Below are 18,027 nucleotides of genomic sequence, written 5' to 3' on the forward strand. Positions count from 1 at the left end.
CACATTATCTTTAAAAGTTAGTTAAATTAACATTTTAGATCAAAAAATGGAGTCCATAATAATAAAAAATTATTACTAAAGTCCAAATTTTAAAAGAAAGGAGGGGATGATGAGGTGAATTGTACAAGCAGGGCTGCCTCCAAGGGGAAACTGAAAACAAGCTCCAAGATTCTACAACAAAACACAAAGAGAGCGGCGCCTCTGGGTGTAGACATATAAAACAGTTTATTTTCACATTAAGGGCAAGGCTCTTAGCGAGCAGGAGGAGCCCTTAACGGATCTGATGACACACACGATGAATGTATTTTAATTGACATGCTTATGATCAACTTTAAAAATGTGAGTTGCCTGTACATGTAATGTGCAAATAAACTGTTTTATACATCTACACCCAGAGGCGCCGCTCTCTTTGTGATTTGTTACAAAATCAATTTGGGTCCACTACGAGTATAGACAACATCCTCCTCCCATTTAGCCATGAAGTGATAGGCGAGTCTGGGAGTGAATTTAGCCTGTCTGAATTGGCCTCAGTATTAGGCCTTGCTAAGGTGATCTTGACATTTTACAGCTATGTTTTTGTCTTTTTTTTCCCTTAAGATATGGATTTTGGGGTGCTCTACACCCATGTTTTTCCGTGGATGGTTATTCTCTGATGGATGGTTATTAGGTGTGCACCCATTGTGTCATAGTTGTTGTTTTTTGCCTTGTTTTTTTTTTTTTTTACTGTCTGTTAGATATGGTCCTGTATGGTACATTTTATATTAGAGGATGGTAGCTAGAATTTGTACGATACTACTTATCTGGGTATGTCCTTCTTGATTACATGATAGACTTTGATAAGTATATTGATTGATATTGATGTACTTTATTTAGCCTATAGGCACAGTCTGTTGATTTGCAATATACCCTGTTGTTGTACCAGATTGTATACTGTCAGGACTTATATTGCAAACATTGACCTTTCTTTTGATGGATGTGTGTTTTCTTTTTGAACTGTGGTCTTGTACAAAATTTCAATAAACTGTGATTATATAAATAAAAAACAAGCCTTGACAAATGACCGTTACCCCTAACCACTCCAAATTCTACAATTATCCACTCCCTGTTCAACATACATTTATAATCGTCCTCGGATGGGAAGCGTCATTGTTGCAGCTGCAGCAGTGATTGAATCATCATTATTTAGGGTCAGCGATACTACACAAAAATAAAAGAAATCAGAGTGGTTAAAGAGCCTCTGGATTACTTTTACCCCGTCCACCCCCTTTACTAGGCTCTCCCGTGCAATCAGAGAGCCTGGAAAGGATTTGACCAGCGGCATCTAGCTCTAGACACACAGTTAGAGAAATCAATGTTGTTCCAACCATTGTGTGATGTCAAAAACAAGAAGCGACAAGGATTTTGTCACTTCCTGTTTCGGTTCATTGTTTAGCTGGCCATTACCAGCCAGGGAAGAAGCTGATTAGACTGATCTGTGTCTGTATTGGAGGCCAGGGGAGAGATTTGGAGTCTTTCTATAAAGAGGACATGTTATGGCCCATGCTATTACAAGGGATGTTGTTCATCCCTTGTAATAGCAATAAAGTTGATAAAAAAAAGTTAACAGTACAGTGGTAAAAAAAATCTATAATATATAATTTTTTAAGCGCCCATATACTCACGAGCATATGAGAACATGCACATAGGTCCCGCACACATATTTAAACAGTGATAGCACCACACCATACACACACAACCTTGAACGTCAGAGCCTGTCCAACCTGCTGTTCCAATGCCCGCTCTCTGGCCTGATCATTTGGTGCCCGCTTTCCAGTCTAATGTTCCGGTGCCCATTTTCCAGTCTGATGTTACGGTGCCCACTGTCCAGCCTGTTGTTCCAGTGCCCGCTGTCCAGCCTGTTGTGCCAGTGCCTCTGCTCACTGTCCATTCAGATGTTCCAGTGCCCGCTGTCCAGTCTGATGTTCCAGTGCCCGCTGCCCAGCCTGATGTTCCAGTGCCCGCTGCCCAGTCTGATGTTTCAGTGCCTGCTGTTCAGCTGGCTGTTCCAGTGCCCGCTGTCCAGCCTGCTGTTCCAGTGCCTCTGCCTGCTGTCCAGCCTGATCCAGTACCCACTTTCCAATGGTAATTCATAGAATTTGCTTGATTTCTTATGACCGAACACTTCAATAAGTAATTATTGTAATAATGTTTCAGTAATGGCCAATTAGTAATTTGAATAAACTAATAAAATGCCAAGGTCATTCTTATTTCAATGAATATGTTGTATATTTCTTTTAAAGTTATTGTTTATGGTTTTATTTGGGGAAGGGGTGTGCAGCCTGCAATTCTCACTTTTTCAAACACCTCTGCATAGTATACCATACCCAAGAGATGAACATTTTTGTATGAGCATATTCCAAAATTTTCTGTAAAAAGCAACCAACAGAAAAAAATATGCACAACATCAGCATTTAAAAAAGAAACACAAAAATATTAAACAAAAAAAATCTACACAGAGGTTAGTAGTTAAAAAATCTACATATGAAAATCTGTGAAATGTATTAGTTGATTGTGCAAAAAGAAATGCAATTCAACTAATAGCATGACTATTTACTTCCCAGTTGCAGGATTCTAGTGTGTGTTTGTTTAATTATTGTATACCGTAGTGGTAAAAAGTGAGTTTGTTGATAAAGTGAAGGTCTCTCAGAGTTCAATGGAAAATCCATTTCTAAATGTGCTTAGTAGTTTGGAATGCATTGACAACAGAAAATAATACGAGAATGGGACTTGTTATCCCTGTGTGGCCCCTTTTGTGCCTGACTTTGGCAGATTTTCATGATATGAAGTGTCTAGCTATATCCCACACTAAACGTGAAAATAAAACAAATACCATTTTAAAACACTATTTATCCACATAAAATGCAACCAATGAATTATACACACAAAACATTGCATGCTTAAATGAACCTTTATGTTTTGTAAAGTACAGTATATTTAAAGGCAAAATGTTTTTTTTTTTTTTTCATTTTGATTAGAGTAGTGGAGTAGTTTTGCTTTTTTTAAGTAACTTTACTGTAAAGCACGGAAACAGAAACCCTTGTAGTATATTAATGTGCTTTTATTAAATAAGAATGCTGTACATACAAACTACTTACAATTGTAGGAAAACAACATCAGACATTAATATTACAAATATGCATGCATACAACACACTATCTATACCTCCTAGCAAATAAGTAGAGATGGGTTGAACAACCCATTGATGACTGCAAGAATTGGCCTTGCTGTCAAAAACTTGAAATGATATGCACCTGTCAAAAAAAAAAAATTGTTCTTGGGTGGTAATTGTGTCCAGGAAACCAATACAAAAAAGCTTCTTCAAGATAAAATCAACACTCAAAAAGCTAGGGAGCCTAGACAGTCTTACACAGACTCCACATCCCAAAAACACTTAATGAGCAACATTGGCATCAGGGGCTTGAAAGCTGCTGCTAATTCAGGAATGATTCATTTTGATAAATGTCAGCTGGTCAAAGGAGTCTGTGGACAGACTCGCTCTTTTATTTCTCACAAAACCTCTGGCAGCACTGAATGTCCATTTGGAAAGCACGCTGGATGTAGGGCAGCCCAGAAGCTTAATTGCATGCTGGGCAAGTTCTGGCCAGTGGTCTGTTCTCATGACCCAGTAACCCAGTGGATCGTCAACTGGAAACCTCTCCATAAAATACACACAAGAGAAAAAACGAACAGGTGCGCTGATCAACGGTTTAGTATAGCCCTCAAGCTGACTATTGATGATAATTAGACTAGTTAAAGGTTTCTGCTGCTCTCAATGGTTCTTCTGGGTGGCAAAAACACATCTTTTGTGTTTTTGGAAAGTTCTCCATGTCTGTTTTTGCCTCTAGATAATCTTCCACCATATGATGCAGATGCTGCCAATGGGATGTGGAAACTGACAGCCCTGGGTGCTGAGGACTAAAAAAAAAATTTAATTCCTCACTAAGGCTGTCCCTTCTCCACTGCTCCTCTCTTAACCAAAAGAAGACTCAAAACTAGCCTTTGCATGAGACTGTAACCTACATGAACTCCTTTACATAAACGCCTCTTTAAGGTATCCTCAAAACATTTCATACTCTGCTCCCTCTCTGAGGACCGGATGAGTTCTCAGACTTTCCCCTTGTAACAGTGGTCAAGAAAGGTTGCCAACCAATAGTGATCCTTCTCCTTGATGCCACAACTTCTCGGGTCCTTTTGCAGGCTTTGAAGAATGAGGGAGCCCAAGTTTGTGGAGGCATGAGAAGCAGAGTCCTTGGGGTCCCTGAGGATTACAGTATCTAGGTATCTGAAACTCTCTTAAATCTCTTAAAGTTTGACATATTTCTTCCTCTGCTTCAATGCCTCCAAAACTGCCATAATTCTCCTCCTGCTCTTGTGTGTTCTGTGGTATTGCAAGAATGGTGTCTGCATAAAGTGGGCCTTGGGAGAAAAGGAAGTACTCCTCTTCCTCCCGCTGCTGTGCTGCTAGTGCCCTGTCCATAATGCCACACAGAGTCTGCTCAAACAGGAACACAACGGTAATTGTGTCACTGATGCATGCATTGAAACAATGATAGATTACAGGTGATACTCGAAAAAATTTGAATATTGTGCAAAAGTTCATTTATTTAACAAATGCAACTTAAAAGGTGAAACTAATATATGAGATAGACTCATTACATGCAAAGAAAGATAGTTCAAGCCGTGATTAGTCATAATTGTGATGATTATGGCTTACGGCTCATGAAAACCCCAAATCCACGATCTCAGAAAAATTTGAATATTGTGAAAAGGTGCAATATTCTAGGCTCAAAGTGTTCCACTCTAATCAGCTAATTAAGTCCTAACACCTGCAAAGGGCTTCTGAGCCTTTAAATGGTCTCCCTGTCTGTTTCAGTAGAAAGACTGCTGACCTGACAGTTGTGCAGAAAAGCATCATTGACACCCTCCATAAAGAGGGAAAGCTTCAAAAGGTAATTGCAAAAGAAGTTGGATGTTCCCAAAGTGTTGTATTAAAGGACATTAATAGAAAGTTATGTGGAAGGGAAAAGTGTGGAAGAAAAAGGTGCACAAGCAGCAGGGATTACCGCAGCCTGGAGAGGATTGTCAGGAAAAGGCCATTCAAAAATATTGGGGACTTTCACAAGGAGTGGACTGAGGCTGCAGTCAGTGCATCAAGAGCCACCACACACAGACGGATCCTGGTCATGGGCTTCAAAAGTTGTATTCCTCTTGTCAAGCCACTCCTGAATAACAAACAACCTCAGAAGCGTCTTACCTGGGCTTAAGGAAAACAGACCTGTTCTGTTGCTCAGTGGTACAAAGTCCTCTTTTCTGATGAGAGCAAATTTTGCATCTCGTTTGGAAGCCAAGGACCCAGAGTATGGAGTAAGAATGGAGAGGCACGCACTGAAAGATGCTTGAAGTCCAGTGTGAAGTTTCCACAGTATGTGTTGATTTGGGGAGCCATGTCATCTGCTGGTGTTGGTCCACTGTGCTTCATTAAGGCCAGGGTCAACACAGCCATCTACCAGGAGATTTTGGAGCACTTCATGATTCCTTCCACAGACAAGCTCTATGGGGATGCTGACTTCATTTTCCAGCAGGACTTGGCACCTGCCCATACTGCCAAAATCACCAAAACCTGGTTCAATGACCTTGGGATTACTGTGCTTGATTGGCCAGCAAACTCGCCTGACCTAAACCCCACAGAGAATCTATGGGGCATTGCCAAGAGAAAGATGAGAGACATGAGACCGAACATTGCAGAAGAGCCAAAGGCCGCTATTGAAGCATCCTGGTCTTCCATAACACCTCAGCAGTGCTACAAGCTGAGAGCTTCCATGCCACACCGCATTGAGGCAGTAATTGCTGCAAAAGGTGCCCAAACCAAGTACTGAGTACATATGTATGCTTATACTTTTTCTTTTTTTTTTTGTAATATTCAAATACTCTGAAATTATGGATTTGTAGTTTTCTGTTTCAATATGTTTATTGAAAATTTGAATAAACAGGAATAAACAAGAGACTACAATCTGCTCCTTGTGCGCCCTCGCAGGGGCTACAAAGCATGAATATGAAACCAAAGGGCTAACCATCACATTATACTTATAATAAACACAAGAAAAGGAGGGAAAATGAGTAGGGGATGGTATCGAGACAGGCTCCAGAACCAAGCAACTCGTTCCCTCGTCGTTTCTGGAGGGCAAGCCCTTCTCCCACTACCCCCTTCTACGGGGGGCAGCAGTATTTGTTAGCAATGGGAGAGATTACAAAGAAGAGTGAAGAGAGATAGGGAACAAAAGAAGGAAAGGTAGGGAGAAAAGAGGGGGAAGAAAGGAGGGGGAAAGTTCGGGTGTGGGCGCCTTGCCAAGAGGAGTTAGACCTAGCCCAGGCATGCAGCTTGGAGCGCGGGGAACTCATAGGAGATCCATGGCTCCCAGATTTTTATAAATTTAGCATGAGAATCATGGACAATACTGGACATACGTTCCTGAAGTAACATAGCAGTCATGCGGGTTTTAACCCCTTGAAAATCTACCCGTTGGGACTTCCAGGCTTGGACAATGGTCCGCTTGGCCGCTATAAATAAATAAGTAGCCAACTTCTGTCGAGGGCCCTGCAAACCAGGTACCGGGCAATGTAGAAGAGCTAGCTTAGCGTCCCTTCGAATCGTTAGGTGGAAAAGTATTTGCAGTAAACCAAAAATCCTAGACCAGAACTCCACCAGCCTTGGGCAAGCCCACCATGTGTGCATAACATCACCTCGCTGTCCACAGTTGCGGAAGCATCTGTCAGTACTCCCAGGGAAAGCCCAAGCTGTGCAGGCAGGTACCCATTACCATCGAAACATTACTTTATATGCAGCCTCTAGGGTATTTGTGTTGAACGAGCATTTGGCGACTGTTTTCCAGGCCCTGCTCCAGTCCTCTGGGTCTACTGGGGCCTGAAGGTCCTTTTCCCATTGAGTCATATAAGAGAGGGGTGCTGATGGCGGGCGACTATTCAGGGAGGCATAAATGGCCGAAATAAGGCCTGGGGACCCTGGGGCGTGTTGGCATGAATGTTCAAAAAAAGTTTTTTGGAAGGGGTAGATGGAAATGCGGCGCAACGTTGCAATCCAGTGCTTTAATTGGATAAAGTGATAATGCTTGTTAGCCGGCGCCCCTTGTGTTTCCCGGATACTCTCCCAGGAGGGGAATAAGCGTGAGGAAAGGAAATTTTGGACTCGTGGGTAGCCATGTGAGGACCACCAGGAGAATGCCTTCCTTTTGTGTGGCTTTTAGATGCTCAATGGGCTGAGTGGTGGAAGGTTAAATGCCTTGTGAAGCATGTTATACCCAAATGGCACATCAATCACCACATCAATCTTTACATCAATATACTGCAGTAAACATGTACTAAAGAAGTTCAATATACTGCAATAAACATTCACTAAAGCACCTCCATATACTGCAGTATACGTGCACTAATGCACCTCAATATACTGCAATAAACATTCACTAAAGCACCTCCATATACTGCAGTATACGTGCACTAATGCACCTCAATATACTACAGTAAACGTGCACGAACGCACTTCAATATATTGCAGTAAACGTGTTCTAACACACGTCAATATGCTGCAATATACATGCACGAATGCACCTCAGTATACTGCAGTAAATGTGCACTAATGAACCTCAATATACTGCAGTAAGTGTGCACTAATGCAGTTCAATATACTGCAGTAAACGCACATCAATATTCTGCAGTACATGGGCACTAACGCACCTCAATATACTACAGCACACGTGCACCTCAATATACTGCAGTAAATGTACACTAATGCACCTCAATATATACTGCAGTAAACTTGCCCTGCAACAATAAACTGACACTAAAGTAAAAATTAAAGGTTGCACTATGCTGACTCTGCACTATCACTATATTCACACTAAACTGACACTAAAGTAAAAAAGAATGGTCGCAGTCGCACTATGCTCACACTGCACTATCACTATATTTACACTTAACGAACACTCTCAAGCAAACTATAGCAAACTAACATGCTAGTAGAGCCCTGTTCTATCTATCTCCACTCCAATATCACACTGAAAATGACTGATGTTGGAAGGATCCTTTTATAGAGGGGTTGGGTCTATGAGCAATGAGCCATGATTGGGCCCAGCCATCATTACTTTCTCTAATCATGGCTCTGACAGAGTTCTGTGCCCTGATTGGGAAAATCCTTCATTACTTCAGCAATGGGTTGTAAAGGTAAATGATTTTTTACCTTAATGCATTCTATGCATTAAGGTGAAAAAACATCTGACAGTGCCTGCGCCCCCAGCCCCCCGTTTTACTTACCTCACCCCTCGAAAATCCCGCGTTCGCTCCCGCTGTCCTTCCTCGCCATTCAGCCTGGCCGCTGATTGGTTTGAGTGGATGGATGGAAAGCAGCGCAGCCATTGGCTCACGCTGCTGTCAATCACATCCACTGAAGCGAAGCGTCAGGGGGCGGGGCCGTGTGATACAGTGAGTGGCTATAGCGCCGGCTGTATCACGGAAGCGCGCTCGCAGGTGCTTCTCACCATGCGAGGGAGCTCGCATGAACGTGAGAAGTACCTGCGGGAAGAAGCCGAGACAGCCGCCGAGGGACCACAGAAGACCAGGTTCAGGGCCACTCTGTGCAAAACGAGCTGCACAGTGGAGGTAAGTATAACATGTTTGTTATTTAAAAAAAAAAAAATTAACTTTACAATCCCTTTAAGGCTTCCAATACACTTTGCAGCCTGCAGTGCATTTTGGGGTGCTCGGCGGGCCGAACGGTCAAATGCCCCAACAATTTGGATGTTTGTCGAATTTATGCTCAGGCCAAACCGTTCGCCCAACACTACAAATAAGCATTGACAATGGCCTGTATGCTAAAGGGGTACGCTAAAAAGTTACTTAGCTCGGGTTATAGTTCACAATTTCTGTAACAATCAGAACTGCAGGCTACTCAAGCAGATTGCAGGAAACCGGGTGCTCTTGTGGTGTAGATTTAGTGTCATACCTAGGTGAAGTTCCTTCTCTGGTCTTTCTGGGCCTTCTGGCACAAACCTTCCTTGGGGTTATTGATCCCCATTTCTTCTACCTAGGTCTTCTTTCAGACTTCCCACCCTGTCTTCAGCACATGGCTGTGTTATCTAAATTCCTGCCCCCACCTTTCCTGACAAAATCACTTCCTGTTCAACTAGCCTTTATAAACCAGTTAAACAAGTTAATTAGCAGTCAAATAGAGGAGGACCAGCTTCTAAATTATAGATGGTAGCTACAATATATTATTTCATATATTTATGCTATAACAAAAAATTATAAAAATATATCAACACCAGAGGTTTGTTTTTCCGGCTCAAAAGGAAGAGAGAGGACATTAGAGGCATATCCCTACTTAGAGAGCTATCACAGAAACATGTGTCCCATTATAAGATTTCCCTTCTTTTCCTGTTCTGGTGGCAATGCAAGCATTTGAACCTCACTTTTATTTCCAGTAGCATTGGTGAACATGACAATTAATGTCCCTAATTGGGACAAAGGTAGCAATACAAACCTGACAGAATTCTAACCCCTCACCAATCCATCCAAAAGCTAAAAAAAGACCTAGAGCAGGGGTCTTTAACCACTTGCCGACCGCCGCACGGCGATATACGTCGGCAGAATGGCACGGGCAGGCATATGGGCGTATATATAAGTCCCTGCCTTCCCGCGGGTGGGGGGCCCGACCGGGCCCCCCCCGGTGCCTGCGGCGGTCGGCATTCGTTCGGGAGCGATCCGGGATGAGGGGGCAGCCATTCATTCATGGCCACCCCCTCGCGATCGCTCCCGACGAATAGAAATGCTCCCTGACATCACTTCCTCTCCTCACAGGAGAGGAAGTGATGTAATCTCTCCTCCGTGTCGGTATTTTTCGTTCCGGCACCGAGGAGAGAGGATCGGTGAGTTGCACCAACACACCACACGTACAGTAGAACATGCCAGGCACACTCACACCCCCCCTTTACCCCCCGATCACCCCCCAATTACCCCTGCCCCCCCCAGTCACAGTGACACCAATTGCATTTTTTTTTTTTGCATTGGTGTCATTTGTGACTGTAATAACTGTTAGGGCAGTTAGGGTTAGCCCCCTTTAGTTCTAATGTGCCCCCCTAACCCCCCCAATAAAGGTTTAACCCCGTGATCACCCCCCGTCGCCAGTGTCACTAAGGCTGGGTTCACATTGCAGCGGTTTATGAGAACGAATGTGATTCGCACCGCACTGCAGTGCAAATCACATCCGATCTCTGTGCGATTCGAGTTCAGCCATATAGATAGTATGGCTGAATTCGCGCCGCACCCGCCGCACCCGCCGCAAATTCGCACGGGACCCTTTTTTTGGTCCGCAGCAGAATTGGATCGCATGGGTGTTCACACCATGCGATCCGAGTTTGCAGATCGCACTGCGATATGCGAACTGATCTGGGGGTGTCATTAACATTTCACTGACACTCCCAGCAGTTCGCATAGGGCAGTGTGAACTGCCGCCGGGAGGCATGCGATGCGGGAACCCGCCACGGATTCGTGGCGTTCCCGCATCGCTCCAGTGTGAACCCAGCCTAATAAGCGATCATTTTTCTGATCGCTGTATTAGTGTCACAGGTGACGCTAGTTAGGCAGGTAGGTATTTAAGTTCACCGCAGCTTTTTATAGCGCCAGGGACCCCCATATACTACCGCATAAAGCCCCCTGATTGCCCCCTAGTTAACCCTTTCACCAGTGATCACCATATAACTGTTACAGGTGACGCTGGTTGGTTAGTTATTTTTTTATAGTTTCAGGGCACCCGCCATTTATTACCTAATAAAGGTTTAACCCCCTGATCACCCGGCGGGTGTCATTTGTGACTGTAATAACTGTTAGGGCAGTTAGGGTTAGCCCCCTTTAGTTCTAAGGTACCCCCCTAACCCCCCCAATAAAGGTTTAACCCCGTGATCACCCCCCCGTCGCCAGTGTCACTAAGGCTGGTTTCACATTGCAGCGGTTTGAGAACGGATGTGATTCGCACCGCACTGCAGTGCAAATCACATCCGATCTCTGTGCGATTCGAGTTCAGCCATACAGATTGCCGCACCCGCCGCAAACTCGCACGGGACCCTTTTTTTGGTCCGCAGCAGAATCGGATCACATGGGTGTTCACACCATGCGATCCGAGTTTGCAGATCGCACTGCGGGTGTCATTAACATTTCACTGACACTCCCAGCAGTTCGCATAGGGCAGTGTGAACTGCCGCCGGGAGGCATGCGGTGCGGGAACCCGCCGCGGATTTGTGGCGTTCCTGCATCGCTCCAGTGTGAACCCAGCCTAATAAGCGATCGTTTTTCTGATCGCTGTATTAGTGTCACAGGTGACGCTAGTTAGGCAGGTAGGTATTTGGGTTAGTTTCAGGGCACCCGCCATTTATTACCTAGTCTCACTAGTGTACCCCTAAATTTAGGGGTGTCTACTTTCCAAAATGGGGTCATTTGGGGGGCGTTTGTGCCATCTTGGCATTTTATGGCCTTCAAAACTGTAACGCCCTTAGAAAGCCTGAAGGCGGTGCTTGGTTTTCGGGGCCCCGTACGCGGCTAGGCTCCCAAAAAGTCCCACATATGTGGTATCCCCGTACTCAGGAGAAGCAGCAGAATTTATTTTGGGGTGTCATTTCACATATGCCCATGGCATGCGTGAGCAATATATCATTTAGTGACAACTTTGTGAAAAAAATAAATAAAATAAAAAAGTTTGTAATTTTCCCTCAACTTGTGGCAAAATATAAAATATTCCATGGACTCAACATGCCTCTCAGCAAATAGCTTGGGGTGTCTACTTTCTAAAATGGGGTCATTTGTGGGGGTTTTGTGCCATCTTGGCATTTTATGGCCTTCAAAACTGTAATAGGTAGTGAGGAGTGAAGTCAAATATTTACGCCCTTAGAAAACCTGAAGGCGGTTCTTGGCTTTCGGGGCCCCGTACGCGGCTAGGCTCCCAAAAAATCCCACACATGTGGTATCCCCGTACTCAGGAGAAGCAGCAGAATTTATTTTTGGGTGTCATTTCACATATGCCCATGGCATGTGTGAGCAATATATCATTTAGTGACAACTTTGTGAAAATAAAAATAAAATAAAATTAAAGTTTGTAATTTTCCCGCAACTTGTGGCAAAATATAAAATATCCCATGGACTCAACATGCCTCTCAGCAAATAGCTTGGGGTGTCTACTTTCTAAAATGGGGTCATTTGTGGGGGTTTTGTGCCATCTTGGCATTTTATGGCCTTCAAAACTGTAATAGGTAGTGAGGAGTGAAGTCAAATATTTACGCCCTTAGAAAACCTGAAGGCGGTTCTTGGCTTTCGGGGCCCCGTACGCGGCTAGGCTCCCAAAAAATCCCACACATGTGGTATCCCCGTACTCAGTAGAAGCAGCAGAATTTATTTTGGGGTGTCATTTCACATATGCCCATAGCATGTGTGAGCAATATATCATTTAGTGACAACTTTGTGTAAAAAAATAAAATACATTTTTTTTTGTCATTATTCAATCGCTTGAGGCAAAAAAATAAAATATTCAATGGGCTCAACATGCCACTTATCAATTTCCTTTAGGGGGTCTACTTTCCAAAATGGGGTAATTTGGGGGGGTTTTGTACTGCCCTGCCATTTTAGCACCTCAAGAAATGAGATAGGCAGTCGTAAACTAAAAGCTGCGTAAATTCCAGAAAACGTACCTTAGTTTGTAGATGTGACAACTTTTGCGCAAACCAATAAATATACAGTTATTGACTTTTTTTTTACCAAAGACATGTGGCTGAATACATTTTGGCCTAAATGTATGACTAAAATTGAGTTTATTGGATTTTTCTAATAACAAAAAGTAGAAAATATCATTTTTTTTCAAAATTTGCGGTCTTTTTCCATTTATATCGCAAAAAATAAAAATCGCAGAGGCAATCAAATACCATCAAAAGAAAGCTCTATTTGTGGGAAGAAAAGGACGCAAATTTTGTTTGGGTACAACATTGCATGACCGTGCAATTACCAGTTAAAGCAGCGCAGTGCCAAATTGTAAAAAGACTTCTGGTCATTTACCAGCAAAATGGTCCGGTCTGAAAGTGGTTAAACTTTGCAGTATGAGGGCCATATTGTATGTTTTACAAATATTTGTGGGGTGAAAAAAAAATCAGTTTTATAAATCAACAAGTCAAATTTCAATTAAGTAATGCAATTTTACTTGAAGTTTGTAACCAGCATGCATTATTTAAAACAACTGAGAAAAAACTTCAGTAAAACAAAACAACACAATTTTAAATAATCTTGAGTCCCCTTTACATTGGAAATCCCATCAAAGTCCTCCTTACAGTCTTCCCTGTCCCTCTTTACGTCAGAGTCCTCTATTACAGTGGAGGAAGGGATAAAATCTTGCAGTGGGACCTATTTGGCCTTGGGCCATATTTTGGAGACCCCTGATCTACATCACACCTTACTTAGAGTGCGGGGTCCAGATCTTCAGTGATCCAATTTTCCCCCCGCTTGGTGCTCCAATCTACAACCATTCTCAGGGAGCATGAGTGCAAGTGATTGCAGCACACTAGTTATGGTTCCACTTCTAATAATTTGAAAGATCTTAAAGTTTATGAAGAATCTGACACATTTGCCAACCAGCCGTCACCATCATTATACTGCAGCAGGTCGGCTCGGTATGTTCCTGCGAATCGCCGTAGCTGTACATCAGCTCTTTTAAGAGCCATATCAGGCACGTGTGTGCTGCCGGTGGTGCACGCGCCCACTGCATGGCGGGTGGACGCGATGCGCCGGCCACGTGCGATCACGGGCACGAGAGCCAGAACAGGGGTGTGTGTGTGTGTAAACACACATATCCCCATTCTGTCAAGAGAGACAGATCGGCTGTTCCTACTAAGTAGGAACAGCGATCTGGCTCCTCCTCTAGTAAGTCACATCCCCACTCAGTTAGAAACACCTAGCAGGGAACACAGGTAACCCCTTCCTCGCCCCCCTGTGTTAACCCCTTCCCTACCAGTGACATTTACACAGTAATCAGTGCATTTTTTTAGCACTGATCGCTGTATGAATGTCAATGGTCCCAAAAATGTGTCAAAAGTGTCTGATCTGTCCACAGCTAAAAATTGCAGATCGCTGCCATTACTAGTAAAAATAAATAAAAATGCCATCAATCTATTTTCTATTTTGTAGACACTATAACTTTTGCGCAAACCAATCAATATACGCTTATTGCGATTTTTTTTTTACCAAAAATATGTAGAAGGATATATATCAGCCTAAACTGAGGAAGACGTTTGTTTAATATTTTTTGGGGGGATATTTATTCTAGTAAAAAGTTAAAAATATTGCTTTTTTCCCCAAAATTTGCTTGTTTATAGTGCAAAAAATAAAAACCACAGAGGTGATCAAATACCACCAAAAGAAAGCTCTATTTGTGGAAAAAAAAGGATGCCAATTTTGTTTGAGTACAGTGTCGCACTACTGCGCAATTGTCAACATTTCTACCAGCATGCTTCACTGTTCGTGTGGGGTCCCTCTACTAAGTTGCTGTTTTTGGTTAGTGCAAACATGTCTATTACTCTAACCAAACAACTCTATCTTTGAATCATCAATCTGTGTTCTAGAAGGTCTGGTCTTTTTCAGTTTGTTTCATAGTAAAATGTCATCTTTCCCTAATGCTCCTGTTGTAGAGCAAAGGCTTTTTCCTGGCACACCTTCTATGTAGGTTAAATTGGTACAATCTCTTGTTGATTTTAGGTGGACATAATTTGATACCAACTGTAGCAAAAGTTATGTGAAAATCCCACAATGTAATTTTGGAATTCTTGAAGACTTGCTTTGGCATTAAACAGTCATCCCTTGGACTGAATTTGCTGAGCTAGCCAGTCCTAGATAAATTAGCAGACATTTGTCAATCTTCTTAAATCCCTTGCCAGACACCTAGGGATTGACAACCTCCTGTCTGAGGGCCTAATGCGGCGTACACATGATCGTAAAGTCGGCCAGCAAAAGACTGATGAGAGCTTTTGGTCGGAAAATGCGATCGTGTGTGTGCTCCATCTGACTTTTGCTGGCTGAATTTCTGCCAGCAAAAGATTGAGAGCATGTTATCAATTTTTCGGTCGGAAAAAGTTCCTATCCGAAAATGCGTTTGTGTGTATGCAATTCCGACGCACAAAAACTTACGCATGCTCAGATTCAACTACGAGATGGAAGCTATTGGCTATTGGCTACTGAACTTCCTTTTTCTAGTCCCGTGGTACGTGTTGTACGTCCCCGCGTTCTTGACAGTTGGAATTTGTTGTGACCGTGTGCAAGACAGCTTGAGCGAAATCCCGTCTGAATTCTGTCGGGAAAACCATCAGAGCTTTTTCCGACCAAAATTCCGATCGTAAGAACGCGGCATTAGAAAGCTTTTTTTGGCATGATGACACCACACATCAATAGAAAAGAGAACACCAGATCCTAGATATTTGAGGTTTATCCAAGACAGTTTTCAGCTATATACTCCCTAAGCCCATGTTCACACCTCTGCTTTTTGTGCAGGTGCATTTGTGCTAGCACGTAAGCCCTTTCATTTTATAGGGGGGAAGTCCCCGACATTTTATGAAAATGCACCTACAGGGCAGCTGCACAGAACTGAACTATTGTGTGAGGCTAATGAAGCCATCACTGTCAGGTATCCTCATAGTTTCTGGCATCTCCACAACATAAAAAAAAACTGAAGCCTTAACTGCCTGTTCGTGGCTTATGTGGCTTTGTGCACCCAAAAATGTTCCGCATTTTCTGATAAATGGGGAGGCCATTAAAAATTACATGTTTACTAAACAGCAACAAATTTTGGCTGCGGGTGCCTGTGTGCAAGAACACGTGCGATTTACATGCAGTCCCGCACTTGCATTTATGTGAACTTAGGCTAAGGAAATTGTAACCAATGGCATCTAAAATGGAACACCTGATTCAAATTTCATGGATTTAGGGTGGTGATAAATGTAAGAGCATGCTTATTTTTTTCACATGACACATCGCCATTTTGCTAATTTAGATCATGAGCATAAATAAACTAGTTCAATATTATGTGTCATTTATTCAAATATTTCACCTTTATTTGTAGGCAGTCTTTGAATGAAGATCTAACGGTCACCTATATATTTAGTATATTATTTTAGAATTAAGGTTTCTAATGGGTTAGGATTGTTCTTGATACAATATATGAATGTAACTTTTGTATGTTATGGATTATAATTAATACAGCAATGCAGCATATTTTAAGGTGCTTTTTGTTTGAATAGTTATGGTATGGCATGACATACTCAATCACAAGGTTGAAATGACTGACTTACACAGATACTAGTTTATTAGAATTAGGTTTATCAGCTTAGTAATATGTATTATATGTAATATGACTGTATTTTATGCATATTTGCATATTTAACTTGCAACAGCCCTTTATTACTAAGTGTATTTGGATACTGTTTTCCTTCAGGATACACCAAACAGATGGTACATCCAAACATTTACCTGTAGTATAGTAAAAAAACAAAGTAACATGTAAATAAATACATTACATGTGTTACAAATAGAGTGAAGAAAAAAAAGGAATACATGTTCAACATGATAAGGAACATACATAAACTTCTGACCTTGGGTCTTTTCCAAACAATGTTCTTCACCTTGTTGGCCTTCTGTCCAAACTCCTTGTAGCCCAAAGACTGTCCACCGGCAGGGAAGATGTCATCTTCGAACAATTTCTTCTTGCTAAGACACTCCTTTCTTAATGTCACAAAATCCTGCCCTTCAAACTTCAGAGGCTTGTTAAGGGATCCTTCTCCATTTCGTCGATCCCTTTCCCGGATCACTCGGTCACAAAAGAACCCCGAAGGGATGAAAGGCATGGCTTCGTACAGGATTTGGTGGGTGGCACTACTAATCAGTCTCTTCAATGTGCATTAGGCATAAATCCAACCAGATAATTCCCTTTTTGGCTACAACCTGGCAGAGTGGCATACGAGTGCCCAATTCACTATCATTAATTGTAACAATGACCCCAAGGGTTGTCGGTCATATGACTGATCTGTGGCACTAGTATGCTTTATTCTCAGCTGCTTTCAGGAATGGATGTATGTAAGCCATGTTCATGTATGAATTTGAAGTGGAGGAACACTAAACGCAATGCTTCACTATAACTTTTTTTCCCCTAGTTTTTTCTTTCTTTTGTTCTGCTTTAACGTGTAAAACAAATCCCACCCTGGCTTGTCCCTGTCTCAGCAGAAGTCATTCATCCTTTTAAAAACTGTCGTCAACAGAATAGGGCATGGGCCTTTCTAAACAGACGGTATACACTAATCCTATACCACTGAATGAATGAACGAATGCATAGGGGATCTGCTTTGCACTATTGTGTGAGGCTAATGAAGCCATCACTGTCATGTATCCTCATATTTTCTGGCATCTCCACAACACTGGAAAACTGAAGCCTTATCTGCCTGTACGTGGGTTATTACTGCACAGGCTGGCACTAAATAACTTGAATAATGCAGGCTGATCTAAGTTTACTGTAAACTACACTGTCCTGATGTTAATAAAGTGACATAAACAGCAAATACATTTGTACAGCAAAAAAAATATATATATATTTTTTTATTTAACCACTTCCCCTACGAAAGATTTACTCACCTTCATGACCAGGCCATTCTTTTGCAATACGGCACTGCATTACTTTAACTGACAATTGCATGGTTGTGCAACACTGTACACAAATAAAATTTCTCTCTCACAAATAGAGCTTTATTTTGGTGGTATTTGATCCCCCCTGCAGTTTTTATTTTTTTGCGCTATAACCAAAAAAAGGCTGACAATTTTGAAAAAAAAACAATGTTTTTTACTTTCTGTTATAAAACATATCCAATACATTTTTTACAAAAAAATCTAATTTTTTCATCGATTTAGGCC

At 42.3% G+C, this 18,027-nt stretch overlaps 1 protein-coding gene across 9 annotated transcripts in view; it reads right to left on the reverse strand.

The window, feature by feature from the left end:
* The window catches only part of CAPN3 (calpain 3), a 263,927-nt gene that overhangs the window by 205,306 nt on the left and 40,594 nt on the right, over positions 1-18,027 (reverse strand). For 2 of the 9 annotated variants that reach the window (XM_077464670.1, XM_077464665.1), the window contains exon 1: positions 16,719-17,197. The exons of 6 other annotated variants lie outside the window; for them this stretch is intronic. In XM_077464670.1, the coding sequence (XP_077320796.1) occupies positions 16,719-16,970 (252 nt within the window). In that variant the 5' untranslated portion in view covers positions 16,971-17,197. Of the gene's footprint in view, positions 1-16,718; positions 17,199-18,027 lie in introns of those variants that run through there. One more of the 9 variants, XM_077464669.1, reaches the window with a different exon arrangement.

Source organism: Lithobates pipiens, unplaced genomic scaffold, assembly GCF_037356315.1.
Source record: "Lithobates pipiens isolate NorthernLeopardFrog02 unplaced genomic scaffold, aLitPip1_a1.2 Scaffold_30, whole genome shotgun sequence".
Classification (NCBI taxonomy): domain Eukaryota; kingdom Metazoa; phylum Chordata; class Amphibia; order Anura; family Ranidae; genus Lithobates; species Lithobates pipiens.